The 18,921-nt window shown below is 39.5% G+C and overlaps 1 protein-coding gene across 2 annotated transcripts; it reads right to left on the bottom strand.

Annotated features, from left to right (window-relative positions):
- Positions 1–2,574: 2,574 nt before the first annotated feature.
- RB195_012873 (uncharacterized protein) lies at positions 2,575–9,753 on the bottom strand (the record flags this gene model as incomplete). 2 transcript variants are annotated; one of them, XM_013449050.2, is made up of 11 exons in its annotated part: positions 2,575–2,651; positions 3,324–3,478; positions 4,093–4,196; positions 4,897–5,023; positions 5,124–5,215; positions 5,588–5,725; positions 7,150–7,251; positions 7,335–7,462; positions 9,280–9,376; positions 9,474–9,593; positions 9,649–9,753. In XM_013449050.2, the coding sequence occupies 11 exons, from the start codon at positions 9,751–9,753 to the stop codon at positions 2,575–2,577; spliced, it is 1,245 nt and encodes a 414-aa protein (XP_013304504.2). The 2 variants fall into 2 exon arrangements, with proteins under 2 accessions (XP_013304504.2, XP_064058327.1); XM_064202446.1 differs by lacking the exon at positions 7,150–7,251.
- Positions 9,754–18,921: the final 9,168 nt, after the last annotated feature.

The following is an 18,921-nucleotide window of genomic DNA, read 5'->3' as shown; positions in this document are numbered from 1 at the left end:
ACACGGAGAACTTCGTCAAAACATCGGAAGAAGTAGGGTTAGGGGCTTAGATTACGAGTATGAGCATGGTCATACCATTATATAGTAGGGTCAAAACGACATGAAGCACGGTGCAGCGGCTTCTCTCGAAGCGGTGCGGTGGAGTATAGCGGTTAGCAGCGTACTGGAACCCTTGCTACCACCACCTATCGCTGCAGTTTGCGATAATCCCCCCTTGGTTCCAACTGCTGTCTTCACCGCGCCGTTTCGAGCGCGTACGCAAATGCACCGTGCTTCATGTCGTTTTGATCCGACCATATCTCTTCATTGAAAAGACCAAACATCGTCAATTTTGTGGTATGGTGTCTTCAAGTAGCTTGTGAAAATCGAAAAATTTTAAAACTGAATGCAAAACGTTTTACATGGCATCTACGAATTGGTGCAAGTGGTTAGGACATACCTACGGTTCTTTTACATTTTGCCCCTATATCTTTGGCGTGGGAAGTTCATACACTCGTATGTGAATGTGTTTGCGAGCTTACACCCTGTCAATCTAGCCGAACACCTACAATCAAACTGATCTGTTCCCAGTTTTAGGATCTTTTAGGATCGATCTGCCTGCTATACAATCTCTCATATAGAAGCTGTAAATCTTAGTACTTCGTGAGATGACAAGCTTACTAAGTATATATAAGTATGACACGTCCACATAAAGAAAGAAAAGGAGGGCGAGAGAAAAGGAAACGAATTGTAATGATACCTGTACCTCTTCGAAAAAAATCCTTATAAACAAGACAGCTGCTGCGTCTGTTTAGGCACTTGAGTCGCTTTGCACTGTGATCCGGCTATTTCACGTAAGTCACGTCACATCGATTATTCGATGTAAGGGACTGCTGGTTGGAGGCAATGTTCGGTGAATGTTCGCAATTCTTCTCGCTCAATTATGTAGAAATTCTCTCGGTTACACAGAAGTACTCATTCACAATTATAATAAGAGTCGAAACGGGATGGACCACGGTGCAGTTGCGTAAGCGGTTGCTTGAAGCGATGCGGTGAAGCGTAGCTGTTAGAATCAAGTGGGGGCCCTTGCTACTATCCATTCATTGCTGCAGTTCGCGATGGTCCCACCACGATCCCAACAGCCCTTTCCACCGCTCCGCTTCGAGCGCAGCCGCTTACGCAACTGCACCATGCTTCATGTCGTTTTGATCCGACTATGCATCTGACTATGAATAGCAGCTTATTTGGAGAGCAAAACTACTAAACTGTCCAATGCATCGCCTAAGTGATTACTTCTGAGTCGTAGGAAAAAACGAAATGGATTAGTAAACTTTAGCCTTTATATACAGTGGTTGTTTATTGCAAACCATTCCTTGGAATATTTCATCCAAAATAATACATGTGGACAAAGAATCCAACATTCTAAAAATTGAGGGCATTTTAAATGATACCTCGAAGTTCAACCAGAAATTGGGCGAAGTAGCAATTGCAGTGACTGCCGAGAACGGTTTTGTAATAAGATCGTTACGTTTTATGATCCAGAGATCATTGACGCACCTCCAACATTGTGTTGCCGACTACTACGATGATCTGGTTGATGTTAATTTGGTTTTTGGAGTTTTGTTCACTCCTTGGTGGAGGGTACAGCACAGCAATAAACGACAATGAGAGTGGCAGGCGTGAATATTTTATTTATTTAATTATTTTTGGAATTGGTACCGAGATGTTGGTTTTGTAGTAGAATCTAAGGGACCCCTTCTGACACCATTCCTCGCTATAGTTAGCCATGGTTCCGCCTCGATTTCAACCGCTATACCCACCGCTCCGCTTACGCAACTACACCGTGCTTCATGTCGTTTTGATCCTGCTATAGTCGAATTACTGAAGCACGGTGCAGTTCCAGAGGCGGTTGAGCTTGAAACGGTTCGGTTCCAATCGAGTTGATACTCTCGCTAGTTGTAGTCACTGCCATCCGAGTGAATCCAGTAATGGCCCCATCTCTGTCGCAACCGGTAATTGCTCCGCACCGCATACACAGCCTTTACTTACTGGCACCGAGCTTCATGTTATTTTGACCTGACTATACCAGCATTGTATAAAGCGACACGATACAATTAACACTTTGCAAGAGACCCTACCGTATTTCAAGCGCTGAAAAAGCGTTTCGGTTCTTTTTAGTAGGTAAAAAACAAGTTTAAAAGCATAGAGAAAATAGATTATGATGGAAGTATGGCTGAGAGAAAGACCAGTACTTCGCTACGACAGTCATGCTAAGCGAAAGTTTAATTCACAACGTAAAAAGCGAAAACATTTCAAGATATTCCAACTTCATTAAGTTGTAGGAGAAAGACCAATATGGCATACAATCAATGAGCATCTTTCCTAGTAAGTCGTCTAATGATTCAGACTATAATAACTACTTTTCAGCCACACAAGTGAGCAAGATTATTTTTAAGAAAGTGTGCAACTGATACTACAATATATACTACAATACTTTAAGTGAAAATACATGTGAGAAAAAGCAAAATAGTACACCAGGATTCCGCAGGAACACGTTCCTTCTGCAAATCGCGTAATGCGCATATCCACCCGTGACTACTTGCCTGTGTTAGTGACATAGTGTATCGATTCGAACCATCGATTAGGTTGGAAGCGATTCCAAAATCCAGGACCTAAAACAGAATACTTTGGGTGAACTTTTTTTCAATCGTTGTTGCAGTTCATAACGAAAAACTTCAAAACGACATGAAATTCGATGCAGTTGCCTAAGTGGCTGCGCTCCAACTGGCGCTGGGAAACTAACGGTTGAGATCGAGGTGACACCATCGTGAACTGCACTGATCGGTGGTTCTAGCAATGGTATCTCGTAGGTCCTAGCCGCTGCGCTTCACTGCAGCGCTTCGAGCACAGCAGCTTTCGCATGCGCACCGAGCTTCATGTCGTATAGGCCCGATTGCACCACAATGACCACAATTGGTGGAATTACCGACAGAGGCTGGTGGAGACCGATCCCTGTTCTATGCTATCGATGGATCTAAGTCATGTCCTACGACAAAAAACCCGATAGGAAAACGTAGTCTTCAAGGAGCTCATTCTGTGCCCTTCATAAACTGTTTCTTCCTGAGCACCAAAATTTTCCGAAAATAAGAAGTTCTGAGATCAAAAAGTCCTAATACTTTTCTAGGAATGAAACAATGTATTAGGGCATTTTCCTTCTTCTTTTCAGCCAACGTCAGTTTCATCGACCTCATGATTTGCACTACTACTCCAAAAACATATGAAACTAAAAATATTGGTTAGAAAGGAGATAAGAAATAGAAGAAGAAGTCAGCGTTATTATTTACCTCTTTCGCCAGCCTTTTGAAACGCCAGTTCCGGTCCTTGCGAAGGAGGTACGGTCATAGGTAGTGGCTTGAAAGTGTGTTTTTCCCTTTCTGTTGTTTGTTCCGGTCCTTGGGTCACATCTGTATTTCGATTGGTCTTTTGAACCGGTCGCTTCCTGTAATTAAGCTCTGAGAACGTAGCAATTAATGTGTGTTAGTGCACACCTAAGGGATCTCTAAGTTTTTAAGCTCGGGTCAAAACGACCTGCAGCTAAATGCACTTGCGTTAGCGGCTGTGCTCGAAGTGGTGCGGTGGGGCGTAGCGATTGGGATCGCTTTCTGGCACCGATCGATCACTGTAGTCTAAGTGATGTTGAGGATGGTCCCGTCTTGATCCCAACCGTTAGAAGATCAAGGAAGTACGATTGTCTTTGGATCGTGAAATCTTGAGTTGTTCACTGCTTACAACTCCTTTCGAAGTAGACTTTGGATTATTTTGAATTTCCAGAACTTCGCTAAAGAATTGTACGTAGCCGCTGAAATCCTAATCCAATTGTTAATTTGTTTCCCTGGTTGGAATTTGTAGTGTGCTGCCACGTGAAGGACGTGTACTCTTGTACATACACATCTTTTTTTCAACCGCAATGCAGCTTATACACCTTTGTCGCCTGGCTAACGTCACTCAAAAGGAGCGAAATTCAACAAGAACGACGTAAATTCAACAAGGGATAAGTAGAGAAACTACTCGGTCAAATGCCCTATTCGATGATGTTTTAGAGTTGGAACTTACGTCGAAACAATGTCTTCCACTGGGGTGGTTGCTTCCGAAGACTGAATCTCTGTAACATCTACGACCTCCTCGACTTCTTCTTCAACGGATGGTTCAGGAGTGACCTGAATTGCAGTGTTTGGTGTCTTATAAGAAATTTCTATATGTATATGTAATATCTAGCGTTTTGGACTTGGGAAATACTTGCATGTCAGTCTATCACACACTGTAGTAGGAGGATGACCACCAGACGAATGCGCAAAGAAGGCCTTTATGGCGTTCGGGCGAAATTCTAGGGAGCTCCGTCCTTTCCCGTTCAATGATTTGCCATGGTCAGTCGATGTATCAAGTCCAGGCAAATCTGGTGCCAATATATCCACGTTGGAGGGATGAAAGGTTTGATTGGCACTAAGGCGGTTTTGAACCATCGAGGGATAGTTCAGTCACAGCAGAACCTATTACCGAGACGTTACACCCACCCATTTCCTACCTATGCTGTCGCCAAAGTTATAATCCGATTCTTTCATAGTTTTTTTTTGTTCTAGATGGCAGCAGATTAGATCATTAAAAAGGCGAACCAACTTCATCAAACGTAACTCAGTCTAACACATCATAATCATCTACGCAGAAAAAATCTATCGAAAAGTCAGAGAAATATGAATTATGCTTGGTTAGGGAAGGAGAGCGTGCTTCATAGTTAGAATCCTTTTCAAATAAGTATTTCCAACATATACATATAGAAAGTAGCAAATTTGTTGTTTTTTTTTTGTTGTACCAATACAACTCAATGCTTTTGTGAAGATATTCGGACAAAAATAAACATACCTCGACTTCTACTGACGCTTCAGTGATTTCTTCTACACTTTTTGGAGGACTAATAGTGGTGGAGAGAAGACGCTTCCAAAATGGTATATATTTCGACGAGACTTTCGAGTTTTGACTGACTGTGAACCTGTATAACAGTGTCAAAGATTTGTACTTCACAAAAAAAAAGTGGTTTCAAAGAACGAGGAGGGAAAAAAAACCGGTACTATCATTCTAAAGTAACTAACCTGTCCCAAATGTTACTTCTTGATGCAGTGACTGTAACTGGGGACAGGGTCGTGGTGGGCCTAGCACGAGTTGTCCTCTTCTTTTCAACTGGCTGAAATAAATAGAGTACGAAAGTGTTAATGAGCTCCTTCCTAATTAACACCTTGACGAGCATGTCCGACGATGCAGTGGCACAATTGGCGCGTAGTTACGCATGGTCCCACGCAGATTTATACAGAACCACTTGGACATCAATGGTTTAAATAAAGAGGCACCTTTTCACTTTTGATATATTGATTTATTGACCCCCTAGTCGTTAGTCATCAGCGACTTACACGGTTTCACGTGAACATAAGTCGTGAGTTATACGTGACTCACATTGCTGTCAATGGGTCAACAAAAACAAAAGAAGGATTTCTGAGAAACAGAAGAAAAAGTAGGAAAGTTAAGTAACATAAGCTGTCATTCCTGTAGATCATCTTACCCTCTTTCTTGTAGTGGTTTCAATCTTCTCCTCCTCAATCTCTACGTATTCCGTTTCCTCAGGAGCAGCAGTGGTAGTAGATGTTGCGCGTGGTTTGGACGACTTAGGACCTCGAGTTAAGAGTCGATGCCGGTTCATCTACAGATAGCAAATGACGAAGCAACAGTGCCAAGGAGAAAAAAAAACAAGGACAGAAGTAGTAGTTTGTTAATAAACGAAATTACAGGAATGAAAGAGTTAATGAAAAAAAAATTCCTCCCCTAACATAAGTGATTTTGTTTTGTACCGTTAGCTGACTTATAAATCGATAACAAAATATTCGTTATGACCTTCGAATACTAATATCCATTTTTTTTCAAAAATTTACGAAAGAGGCCCACGTCTTCGACTCGTACACGTTCGTGACAGATAAGAAGAGTCGAAGATTAATTAATATTAAACAAGTATTTATCAATCAGAACATTTCCCTTCTCAACGTTAGGTTTAGGCGGGTCAAAACGACAAGGAAGGGACATTCGCTAGCACCATTTATTGATGCAATTCGCGATGGTCCCACCGCGATCTCAACCGCTGTCTCCATCGCGCCGCATCGAGCGCAGCAGCTTAAGCAACTGCACCGAGGTTCATGTCATTTTGATCCGACTATGTTTACGTTTTTCCTCAGAATTTAAGGCAGACGTCTGTGACCTCAAAATATACACGGTTGTGACGGGTAATAATTGATTAACTAGCGTCAAACGTGTATTTATTGATCAAATCATCCATCTTCGTAGGGTTAGGCACAAGTGTGATCCTATGTCTTAAATATTAACTCAAATTAGGGGTCCGTCATAGCTTACAGTCTTTTTTCTGCGGTTTTTCTTTACAGTTCAATGAATAGAACAACAACAACAACAATTCAACAGTAAATCTACCACAACTGATAGTCAGGGAAATATACATTTAAAAATGGTTAAAAAAAAAGCAACGAAAAAGACTCTTGCTCTCTTAATCATCATTTTATTCTAATACAAAAGGAAGTTTGAGTTATAAGAGACATTAAAATGTGGCAAAAAAAAATGGAATTTAATCCGATTTTCTTTTCATCCTCCCTTAGGGCATTTTATTGAATTCATCATTGAAGGCATCACCGCACGAATCTGAGGTGATACGGATTTCAGGTGGAGAGTTCCTATACTTTCCTATAGATTGTGGAAAGGAGGGTGGTTCCGTCCATTTCTTCCTAATTGCCGTAAAAAACGGCCCAGAAGATACGGCGCGTGCACACAGCTGGCGCGCTCCAATCGAATTCGTAGTAGAAAATAGCGCGCCGGAACGCTCGAAGCCGTATTTTTCGGGCCGCTTTTTATGGCAATTTTGAAGAATTGGACGGAATCATCCTTCTCTCCATAATCTACGATCCCGTGTACGAATACTCCACCTGAAATCCGTACCACTTCAGATTTGTGGGGTGATGCCTTTAAGCTAAACTATGCCTTCAAATTCAATTAGTTCAGTGTTACACAACTAGTTATTCTAAAATGCTTCTTTTTTTGTGTATGTACAATAGGACAAAGCCAAACCCTTGTAGTTGTTTCCGGAACGATATCCTCGTTGATTATCGTCGAGTTCAAAATTCCTGTTTGAGTGTTGCAGATAGAAGTGGCATAACAACGTGAAATCATCTTTAAAATAATATTTGTTAATTTTAGATTAGGTTGCGACAATTTATTATTTTTTTCGAACTTCAAACAATAATAAGCATTACCTGATGGATATAGGCCTTCGCTTTGTAACCATCTTTGCGATATTTCGCTATGAATGTCTCGAATGTGCCGGATTGTCTACAGTATGCCGCATCAGATGCGTCCTGACATCGAAACGTAAGCTTTTCACCTAAACACGATTGGATGGCATCGATCGATAGTGGAAAGCTCGACATTGATCACCGATCAATCGATTACCGTAATCATTCGATCTCTTTTCTGTCTATTTGTAAAATCTTTTAAAATATGTAAAGTAAGTAATCGATTTACTCGTTTACTCCAAGTACTATCAGATACGTACGGATCCAACGCTACGTTGATCTCATCTTGAAATGAATAATATCATGTATATGTATTGTATGATCACATATTAAGCATAAATTCTAAATGAACACTTAAAATCCCAAAAAAAAATCTTGCGATGGTTATGATAGTACCCTGACGGTTCGTCTTGGACGTTTTGGATTAAATGGGTCCCCTAAACCCTGGTAGGGGTTGTTCTACCGCAATGTTCTAGGTTTGGGAAAAGGACCACGCGTGAGGATTTTTCACCTTCTGTAGCAAAATAATAATTCCACACAATGTGCTATGAAGGGCCAACTTCACCGAATAAAGCTTATACAAAATTATAGTAAGCTTTGTTCCTTTTTGTTTCTGTTTTACGGCACATTTTTGGGTGCTTTCTGGGTGCTTTCAAATAAATAAACAATTAAATAAGTAAATAATGTCGTTATTTGTCATTAGAATAATTTTTCCGAATGGAAGCTTGTTGGGTTCCCTTAGTCGTATCCGTCAAAGTGGGAGGAATCAAATCGATCCGCTGTTATGTAGAGTTATTTATCATCGGAGCTGTTTAGCTCGCGACGACGATAACGGCGGAGTTCGTGCAGATTGTGAGAGCAGAGTCAAACAAAATTGAAGATAGCAGCAAAGTGTTACGAGAAATGATGTGCTTAAAAACCGTGATGAATTTCTTTGTGTACAAGAAGAAAAAAAAAACAGCAAAAAACCCTATAGGAATGCATAGCCGGAGCCTATATGAATAGTGACTTTGTTTTAATATTTTTCGTTTAAAATGCTCGACGGACTTTGTTGGGATTACTTTTGAAAATGTCCAAGAAAGGGAGAGAAAAAACTAAGAAAAAACCAGGGAAAGAGGAAGAAATCTGAATAAATGGTACAACGTAGACCTATACACTTAGCCAAAATTGTATGATTGATCATTGGCGACCGTAATCCATGATTTTTGAGATAAATTTTTGAGAAAAAACGTCGACTGTTAGTGATGAGGTTGGATATACGAGCGCTTAAGAATCTTAAGAGTTTCAATAAATCTCAACGAGGATTCCACAAGTAGAGCTGATATTCCAAGAAACCAACGACGTTACGGATGACAATTTCATGTTCGACAATAGGAAGAAGGAGGTTATGGAACGTTTTTGTTCATAACGAGGTCTTCTGTACTCTCTTACTCTTGAAATCACTGGCACGGAAATCAGAAAAAAAAATCGGAATCAAATCAATCATCAGAGCAAGTTAAAGGCTCGCACTTTAATTTTGATCCTCTCGTTTTTCATTTATCTGCTGTTTCGTTTATTTACAATATCTTTTCTTCGTATTTTCTAGTAATTCTCACCCTCCAGTTCCATTGTTCTCCCGGTTAAATGGGTCCACAATGCGTTCACGTCAAATGTCCCACTCAAGATTTAGGATGAAACGATCTACACTACTTTATCATTTTTTTTTCATTTTTTTTTCTAAATTTCGCGATTCGGTCAGGTTGAGATCTACGTTATATCTCTTACTATTTGAAATATATTCTGAAAATCGTTCTGAAAAATGTAGCGGTGTGGGACGTGGGATTTACGAATGTCCCGTGCATAACTTTATGCTATGCCATAGCTACGTGTGAGAAAAGCATGAGATTACGGTATTAACTCCTCCTACCTCGTTCATGACAGTAATTAAAGCACATCACACCAAATCCAAGTTGTTGGCATGCACCATGACGTGCTTTGAATATCGAGGCGCATGTCTTCTTGTACTGAAAAAAGAGAAAAAATAAAAATAAAAATCGACCGAGAATTAACATAAAACACATCACATTCGCGTTCTATGCACAAAACCACGCTGAAATTCACCTGAAAATTGCTTCCAACAGGTTCCCTGGCTCCAAGACGTGGTAAAATCCATGTTTTATCTAGAGCACGTATAAGTTGATTCAATTTATCCACATCAATTGTTTCCGTACGTCCAGGGCTCTGGAAAAATTCTATTCGAACTGAAAGAACAATTCAAATGGTGCCGGTCACCAACATTTTGCTGTTTAGTGGGAGCTCGGCCAATTCCCTGTTGTCTCGACTTGGTTTGTTCGATGGCACGATTCACTTGGAGTTGTGGCGATACTGGAAGTAGGAACATTAGGCAAATTTTTGTTGGATTTTCACTTATTCAGTTGATAATTCCTCTTTTAGAATCTTTTTGTTTTTATTTACTGGTTTCTTAAGCATCTTTGGAAATATTTCTGCGAATTATTGTGGTTTTAGACGTCTTCTTCGTAAATTTAACGCGGTGCTGAGCAAATATGCGTCAGATTGTGTAGTTTTCCACGATGTAAATGTTATGTTATGTTATAGATAGTGCCCCAAGCTCATTAGCGACAACAACGAAGTATAAAAGCAACCCTAGGGTTCTTTGTTAGAGGGAAATGACACGAAGCTCATTAGCTCAGTGAAATTGTGGAGGCGGCGGAGAGTAGCGGTAGTTCTTTTTCTCATAAAGCGGTCCTGATGAAATCTTATCCACAATCTGACGTTTCGACAATCTCGTCTTTATTAAAGTCCTGGAATTGTCTCGAGGAATCTGTCACTGTTCACCTATCTCCTACCAAACTCCTTCTCATTCCCTGTCAAGCCCCGATATCGTCCCAACTACACTACGAAAGAGTCCTCAATGGGAAAACATACTGACCAGCCGACAAGCGGAGCCGAGATGAGTCACCGCGTTACCAGATTGTCACCAAGGCGAGTGAAATCTATAGTTGAGTCAAAACGACATGAAGCACGGACAGTTGCGTAAGCGGCTGCGCTCAAAGCGACGCGGTGGAGCGTAGCGGTTAGGATCGAGTGAGGACCTTTACTAACGCCATCCATCTCTGCACTTTGCCATGGTCCCACCTCGATTCCAACCGCTGTCTCCGACGCACCGCTTCGAGCGCCACCGCTTATGCAGCTGTCCGTGCTTCATGTTGTTTTGACCCGACTATACTCACAATGAAGTATTCTTAGGTAGTAATGCTGTCAGATAAAATGTTAAGGAACTGCAACAGGGACGATCTTATAGCCCACTGAACGTCACGAACGGCACGAGGTTATTTGTCGTAACCAATCATTTCAGTTATTTCTGGCAGGGACCCAGAATGTCTCCAATGCTTCCCTACCAAATATTTCCTTCCTACGACAGACATTTTACTTCATACTCATTCCCATAATTTTTCTCATTCTTGTATCGATCCAATCTGTTATTTTTCAAAATCTCAGATGTTATTATAAGCGCATGTGCTCCTCTAAACTTAAGTTTTTTCTTAAATCATTTCGACCATTATTACTTTCTTCATTTTTCAACGATTACTTCTTCAGGATTCTATCCGCACAAATTTTCCTACAGTACTTTTTCGACTCCATGTTATCTTCAATCACAACGGATATATAATAATAGGGGATGTAGGAGAGCAACTCAATCTTGCAGGCAACTTTGTTGAAGAAATTTGTTTCTCTTTCGGATTTTCCTCTTGGAATCATTGAGGTTCTCGTCACTTTTGTGATCATTAGTGTATGCCTCCCAGCTCAGAAAATCCTCTTATTCTCTAGAAATCTTGAAAAAACAAGGAGCCTTTGACATTCTCTTACGATTACTGAGGAAGGATCCATGACATGGATAGAGAAACAGTTAAAGTTGAAAATTCCAGGAAGGAAGGAAGTGATCCAGTTCAACCGAAAATTAGCTCAAAATCCGCAAAGTAGATGGCGGAATTCACCCTCGTTCACAGTTTTACGATCGTAGTGATGCTAGTGGGTTTGGTTTGGACTTCCTATCGTAGTGAATATTTTTGCTTGTGGTGTGCTGGTCCGACCGGTGCTATCGTTGGTGCGATAATCGGCTTTTGGTCGGCTGCTGCGTGCGAAAAACGGGAGTCGCGGAGCGTCTTGTTTGGATTGAGGCTTTTTTTCTGAGTTGAGGTTCTCGAGAAATCGCGATTACCCGAGGCGAGCACAAATTTGTTGAAGTCTCCCTTACTCCCTAATTCGGTTACGATGTTCTCCACGAAGTGTTTTGAATTCCTATGCCATCTGCTTTGTTATTTCAATGAAAAATCGTTTTAAAAAGAGAGGAAGAATTTTTATAAATGAAAATTACCTTAATAAACACCGCAATAAGGCTCACAAACTAAGTATTTATTTTTTCACACACTAAGTACTTATTTTATTTTATAAAAAAACGATAATAAAATGATCTAAGAGCAGTATTTGTAGCCAATAACTCATTCGTTTAAATTTAAAAAAAGTGATTTTTGATCTGCCCTAACGTAACGCAGGTGCGTTTAATTATGATAAATTATATGAAAATATTTTATATAAATTTATATTCCATATATACATCATAAGTTGCGAAGAAGTCTTATTAGCTTTGTGAAGGAATTGCAAAAGTAAGAAAAAAATCTAGGATCTGGAACGAATCCCTTTGATATTCTTACCCGTAGTTGAACATTTCTAAAAATATTGACTGGTAACCAGTAATAATTACTTTTCACGACAATCGCTCAGGGTTGAGCAAATAAAAATCACGTTCGACAAACCTGCACATGTGAAAACAGCAAGTCAAACAGTGGCGTTTGGACGTCGTCCAGTGAGAAAAAAAAGAGAGATCAAAATTATGCAACGAATTCCATACTACTCCTTGTTAACAGCAAAACTTTTCGCTTATTTCAAATTGAAGCCCCGATCTCTACCGTGAGAAATGGTGTATTATAAAATGAATGAACTTATTTATAGAAATTGGAGAAAAGAGATCAAAATTATGCAAAAATTGCAAAAAAAAAACAACAAAATATTCCATAAGAGCGAACAAGACATTGATTCCACGGAATTACTGAAATTGTGCATTGCATTGCGTTCAAACCTTAATTTTTACACGTGAAAAAATAAAAATGTCGAAATCACGTAAGAATCCAGGTGTAGATGTGCATCCACTTCCAGATACTTCTTGAAACGTTCTAGGACAATTTTCCGATATTTTCAGGGAGAACGTGGAGAAATTGATGATTTTAATTCTCAGAAGGATTTTGCCATCTGATTCTTCTAACATCCAAATAGAAATGTGGAAATTTTTGAAAGATAGCAGGAAAGAGATTTAAGAAAAAATGTCATGCATGGAGAAAAAACATGCAAAACACATGCATAAGCTTTCCGCATGAATAGAATATTGAGAGGATCTGTGAAATGAAAAGGTCCGAGCACCGTGAGAAGATAGTGTGGTGCAGGAGATAAAAAGAAAATTTGCCTCACAAAAGGTAACGAGAGAGGAATAGAGAGGTAGAGAGAGAGAAAGAAAAGCTTGATCAGCTCTATCACCGGCATTTTTAAAGCAAACTTACTACAATAAGTATCATCATATAGAGTGCTACAATTCAACATCCATCCTTAGAAAATTTGTTGAAAAGAAACTACAGAAAAGAACTTTTAACAGCCTCAGATTATCTTGAATAGCTCAGATTAGCCTCAGATTATCTCGAATGAATTGAAGTGATTATTCGGGAACCCGATAAGAATTCATGATTCCCAAATAATCACTTCATTGTCCCAGATTACTGGCACTATCTGACTATAGTTACTCTAGGTTTAAAAAGAAATCTAAGCATAAGAAGTGGAAACATCTGAAAAGTTTACAGAGATCTTCAAGGAAAAAAAATAATAGTCGTGTCGAAGAGAATTAAAGTTTATCTATGGGCAGAAGCTGTGAAAAGAGGTATAATTGAATGGTATTCTGGCATCTGAGAACCAAAGAACGGGTATGATGGATATGGGAAGAGGTTCCGCTATGTCTTCATAATCAATGGTTCGAAACCGCACCGGAGCCAACCAAACCCTTCATACATCTGCGATCGATAAATTGGTACCAGATTTGTCTGGGAGGGTTAGAAACTGAATTGATGATTGGTTGGTCTCCGCAAGTCGTTGTATAGGTTAGTTACACGTTCATAAATCTCAAATGATTCTGAATTGAAGTGAACGTGGGAGCGCATCCCAAGAAAGGCATTGTATCCTTAAAGAGATCAAGCAGAGTGTAATGGCCTGGCTAAAACCTCCTGAAGTTCATTGCACGCGGTTGCGTAAGCTACTGCGCCGCACGAAATTGCTCGATGGAGCTACTGGTTAGGATCTAATGGGACCATTGCGAACTGCAGCGGTGAGTGATACTAAGAAGGGTCCCCTCGTAACCGTAACCACTACGCTCCAGTGGAAAAACGCTGAAGAAGAAGTATTGTCATTTTAGTTGCCACTAGTACAAAAATACCCACATCCTGAACACATTGGTATTTTTCGTTAAAACGAGAACGAAATTTTTCCAAGGGAAATTATACGATCAAACCAGCAACACAATCTCGTAATAGTTAGGAAAAGAAAACTTGTTCCACGCTAAGACATGAATTTGACAAATGTGCGGGAACTCAGGACGTGACCTCACACTTGAAAAGTGCTGAGCCTTCTGTTTACATAGACCATATGAAACAAGGGGGAAACGAGGCATGTTTACTCACTCATACTTGCTCAACGAAAGCATCACGCATCTGAACAAACAATTCAACAAATTTACCTCCGTTCAAGATCAGAATCGCTTTGGAATCCGAGAAAAAATAAGTAAAAAACACAAAGGTTGTTTTTTTTCTACGGCAGGATAACACAGGAAACTCAAAAGAAATCTTGAATGATTTTCTTGAGCTATAGCCAAGATTGGTATTGATCGTTTTTACTAAACAATTTTAAATTTATTAAACAAAAATCAATTAAAAACTACTTTTCAACATGCGGAGATTCAAAGACAGTCGAACATGGGCAATACTCAAAAGAGATTATTCAGAGAACTCAAAAGAAGACGATGGGAGGAGGTAACGGAATGAAATGGAAGAAAATTGAAACCTTCCATGAGTTCATGGGTACTGTAATTACAGAAGAGACTAATATCATATTCTATTCTTTATACAAAAAAACATATTTATGTTCTCTTTTAAGCAATTAATGTCTTTATTGCCGGATACTGTAATCACAACGGCAAAACCAAATGTTATTTCCCTCAGCAACTCTTGAGTAAATACTATTGCAAAATAAAAGAATATAATAATAATAAATACGAAAAAAATTTAAGGAGGTCCCATGGTCCTCCTTTTCATTATTCTTCGCATCATTGTTCCCAAATCCCTTATGTTTATCTACCATCAACTATTTAATATCTATTATTTATTATTTAATATTCATTATTTTACTTAATATTTATTTACTATTTATTTTTTATTTAATATTTATTTATTATTTTATTAACGATTGGAATATGAACTGTAGAAGAAATGCCAATACGCGCTTATGCCTGCTAGTTTGCAGGGCTACCGTAATTACGCGGCTGCTTCTCAAGGCTACTGTATGGTTCCGAAAGAGTGGTCAACCACAACGTTCAAGTGATATTAGCGAATTTCTGATGTTTATTTGAAATATCACTTATTATAACCTTACAAGGGTTTGAAAGTTACAGTTTGATATACAGTAAAATTTCGAGAAGGCAGAGTCACTCACCAGCACCCCCGGTTACAATAGAGCATACTGTAGATAGTAGTATAATACGTAGGAGAAGTCGCATTCCTAACCACCGTAGCACGACCGTACCGTAAAAATGAAATCAAATTATTGGACTCAGCGGTGGTAGAGCACACTGTGAGCAGCTATCGGTTTAAGAAGTGTGCTGCTGCTGCTGCTGGTGGTGGTGGTGGTCACTCACTCGCGCACAGTCGCACCAGTGTCGTCGGGGTGGGCGCGGTCAAACAGGTGAGACGTTGATGTACAGTGTATGTAGGAGGAGGAGGAGGAGGAGAACGGGGCGATTCAAAGAATGGAGGGAATGAGGGGGTGGTGAGACAGGTGGTCACGAAAAGATTGCAAGGAATTGGAACGGGGAGCTATTTTAGGCACTCACTCCACAACAGCAGGATCGTCATTTTAAGCTTAATCACTCATCGACGGCACACTTAAACAATGAATTCCGGCGGCTTCAACACCAATCTGATGCTTCGTCCTTCTCATAGGATTTTCTGGACAATCATAAAAGACATGAATTGCATTGCATAAATGCTTAAAGTGGAAAAACCTAAGGAAAATAAAAGTAACAAGAACGTTTTGGCTTCGATTACATATTTTCCAGGATTTCTGACAAATCTAGAATGTTCCTAGAGACGGTTTTTCTTTTCTCGAACCGTCGAGTTCGCTTATTTCTGCGGTTTGTTTTTTCTACCGTGTTTACCTTTCCTGTAATCCATTGAACGCTGACGATGCCCAACGGGGTCAATGCTTCTCTTCAGCGCATTCGACGGAGATCCAAAACCACATAGGGGTTGGAAAATCCTTGTACATGAAGTTCTCACAAGAGTAATTTGTGTTCCTAAGTATTTACGTTAAATAAGATCAGATCCTTGATATCCATTAAACTTCCTCTTCAAAATTTTCGATATCTATTCAATCAAAGAAACAATGTATCGTTGGAAATTGAGCACGTTAAGTGCTGTTCACTACGAGTGGAACAAAAAAAAAGTCGAACACATCTCCTCAGCCGATGTAGTGAGCGTGCTCGTGAAACAATATGGACACGAATTTTTCCAACACAACTACGATTGGAAGCACTTGAATTGCTTCCACACTAAGAGCACATTGTCTCAGATCTCAGTCTTCAAAGCAAAGAAATTCAAATTCATACTGATAGGAACACAGAAATTAAGTGAAACGTTGAAGATTCGCCATTATGTGAACACTTTGTTGTTTTATTCGTTTCTTCCTGGATTACTGTAGAGCGAATTCAGCATGGTCACTCTTATACTCGTCCCGTATAGCCTTACCATTGATCAGGTGCATCTGTACATCTATCTATTCGTGTAGAGATCTCAAAATTGTCATATAGAAACTAAAGAGAGAACTTTTACGCTTACATCATAGTTCTCAGTAAAAGCAATTCTCATACGGTGATATCCAGAAGAAATTGACAAAAATCAAAGTTGAATGGTGGCCTCTGAAGACGGCGAAAAAGCCGAAACGTTAAGAAAATAAAAAGGTCCCATCTAAAAACCTCTCAGGCACACTATCACAAGATGCTGAGGTTCCTAGACAAGAGAACATTCGAAAAATGAAAGCGATGTAATCGTCCTCATTAACACGGATGACAAGGATGACGGCAGATCTGCTACTTATCATCGTTCACCGAAAAATCGATAGGAAAGGTTTCATGAAACAATTATTCCTAAAATTTTTACTGCATCTGTTTCAACTTCATAACCTCATCATTGAAAATCCACCATTATTCGGGTGAGTGAAGAAAATCCTACGTAACCTTCTTTAAAATTCCCTTTTACAAATGTATTTAAAAGTGAGGAAAACTAAAAAATGGGAAAAATTAGATATTTGAAGATTGTTTCCCTAAAAATAGAGATTTTTCTAGAAGTGGGCGTCTAGATATGTTTGTTCAGGGAACTAGAATTGTCGTGTTTCATACAAATCAAGCACCTAAATTTGTATGGTCTGATTTTTTTTCTAAGAACAAACCTATCTGACTGGTACAATTTTAAGTAACTAGATGGTAAACAATTTGAAGACCTTTCAAACTCTTTTCTCTTTTCTTTTTTTTTTTGTTTTCAGTAGAGATATGGAATGAGTCGGATGTGGCGCAGTTGGTAAGAGGTTCCGCTGTGACTGCACGATCGATTGATGGTTCGAAACCTCTGTAGTGCCAACCAAGCCCTTCATCACTACGAGGTTGAGGAATTGGTGCCCTACTTGTCTGGGAGGATGAAAACACTAATTTGATCCACTAAATCTTATCATCTTGAATTAGTGACGTTTTCGTTGATTTACTTGAGCTATTGCCAGGATTGCTACTGATCTTTATTAACAGCTAACGTTTCGGCGTTATCGCCTTCGACAGAGCCTTGAAAAATCAAATCCATCAGTGATTTACCTACAGAAAGTCCTACAGAAAGCATTCAAACGATAGATAAATTAAAACAACAATATATCGAACCAAACGACCGAATCCACGCTCTGACGGAGGCGATAACGACGAAACATTAATTATTAATGAAGAAAGATCAGTACTAATCTTGGCATGACCTCAAGCAAATCAATAAGGAACCCCGACACTTTCTCCCAAGTGGAGTTCAAAACTTGTGAAAATCGTTCGTCGAATTAGGATCCTTTACCAGTTACAGTCGACACAGAAGTGCTTCAAACTTGGTACAGCTACATAAGCGGCCGCGCTCAAAGACCACGGTAGAGCGTAGGGGTTATAATCGAGGTGGGACCTTTGCTAGCATCGCTGCAATTCGCCATGGTTATCGCTGCAATTCGCCATGGTCCCACCTTGATCCTAATCGGCAGTTCCACCGCGCCGCTTCGGCCGCAGCCGCTAGCGCAGCTGCACCGTGCTTCATGCCCTTTTAACTCAGCTGTACCCAATGATCGGTCAATTGTAAGGATTAAAATCTGGAGGAGAATTTCAGAAGAGGAACACTGAATGTCTATCAAAAAGATGAAAGAGGAACGTAGGAAATGAATTCCAGTACACTTTCACTTCAACAAAAAAAAATTGTCCATCTTAATCCTGAAAATAGAGACGTACATGACTTACTACAATTATTACGTCATTTTTCGTTTATGACCCGATACGATAACAACATTTTAAGTTCTTTACGATTTCTTCTGTTCGCTAGTATCAACATTCTAATATAATAAAAATTTGGTTCATAGAATAATACCGGAAATGACATTTCTGGATGTACGAATGTAATGTTGCAAAAAATATTCCAGAAACATAAAATCAAAGCCGAAAAAATACCTTCAGTTAGACTAAAGCGATTTATTCACAACGCTTTTTTTTCGATCCCAAGTCTGGATTGCGATAGCATCGTCCCGAGCGACTTCAGACAACGTAACCGTATCGATCACTCAAATCTTCTCAACATTTCGGCGATTCTCATAATTTCGACCTTTTATGATTGTGGAGTGTATTATTGATCTGTTCTTTTATTAGCGCCTATCCGGTAACCTCCTTTAATTCTTTCTGAAGTTTTTCTTCTTCTGGATAGAACCATTTCAGTTTTTTGAAGAATTCATTGTTCATGATACCAAATGGAATGAGCAATAATTTAACCAGCCTTTTTTTTTTGAAAAAATGTTGTTCTATACAAGAAGTAAACAAAAAAAAAACGAATGTAAATACTTCCATAACTCTTCCAGAAAGTGCCGACATCTAATCGGTAACGGTCGCAGTGTTACAGATCAA

Source organism: Necator americanus, chromosome V (assembly GCF_031761385.1).
Source record: "Necator americanus strain Aroian chromosome V, whole genome shotgun sequence".
Classification (NCBI taxonomy): domain Eukaryota; kingdom Metazoa; phylum Nematoda; class Chromadorea; order Rhabditida; family Ancylostomatidae; genus Necator; species Necator americanus.
This window is presented reverse-complemented; position numbering and strand designations above follow the sequence as displayed.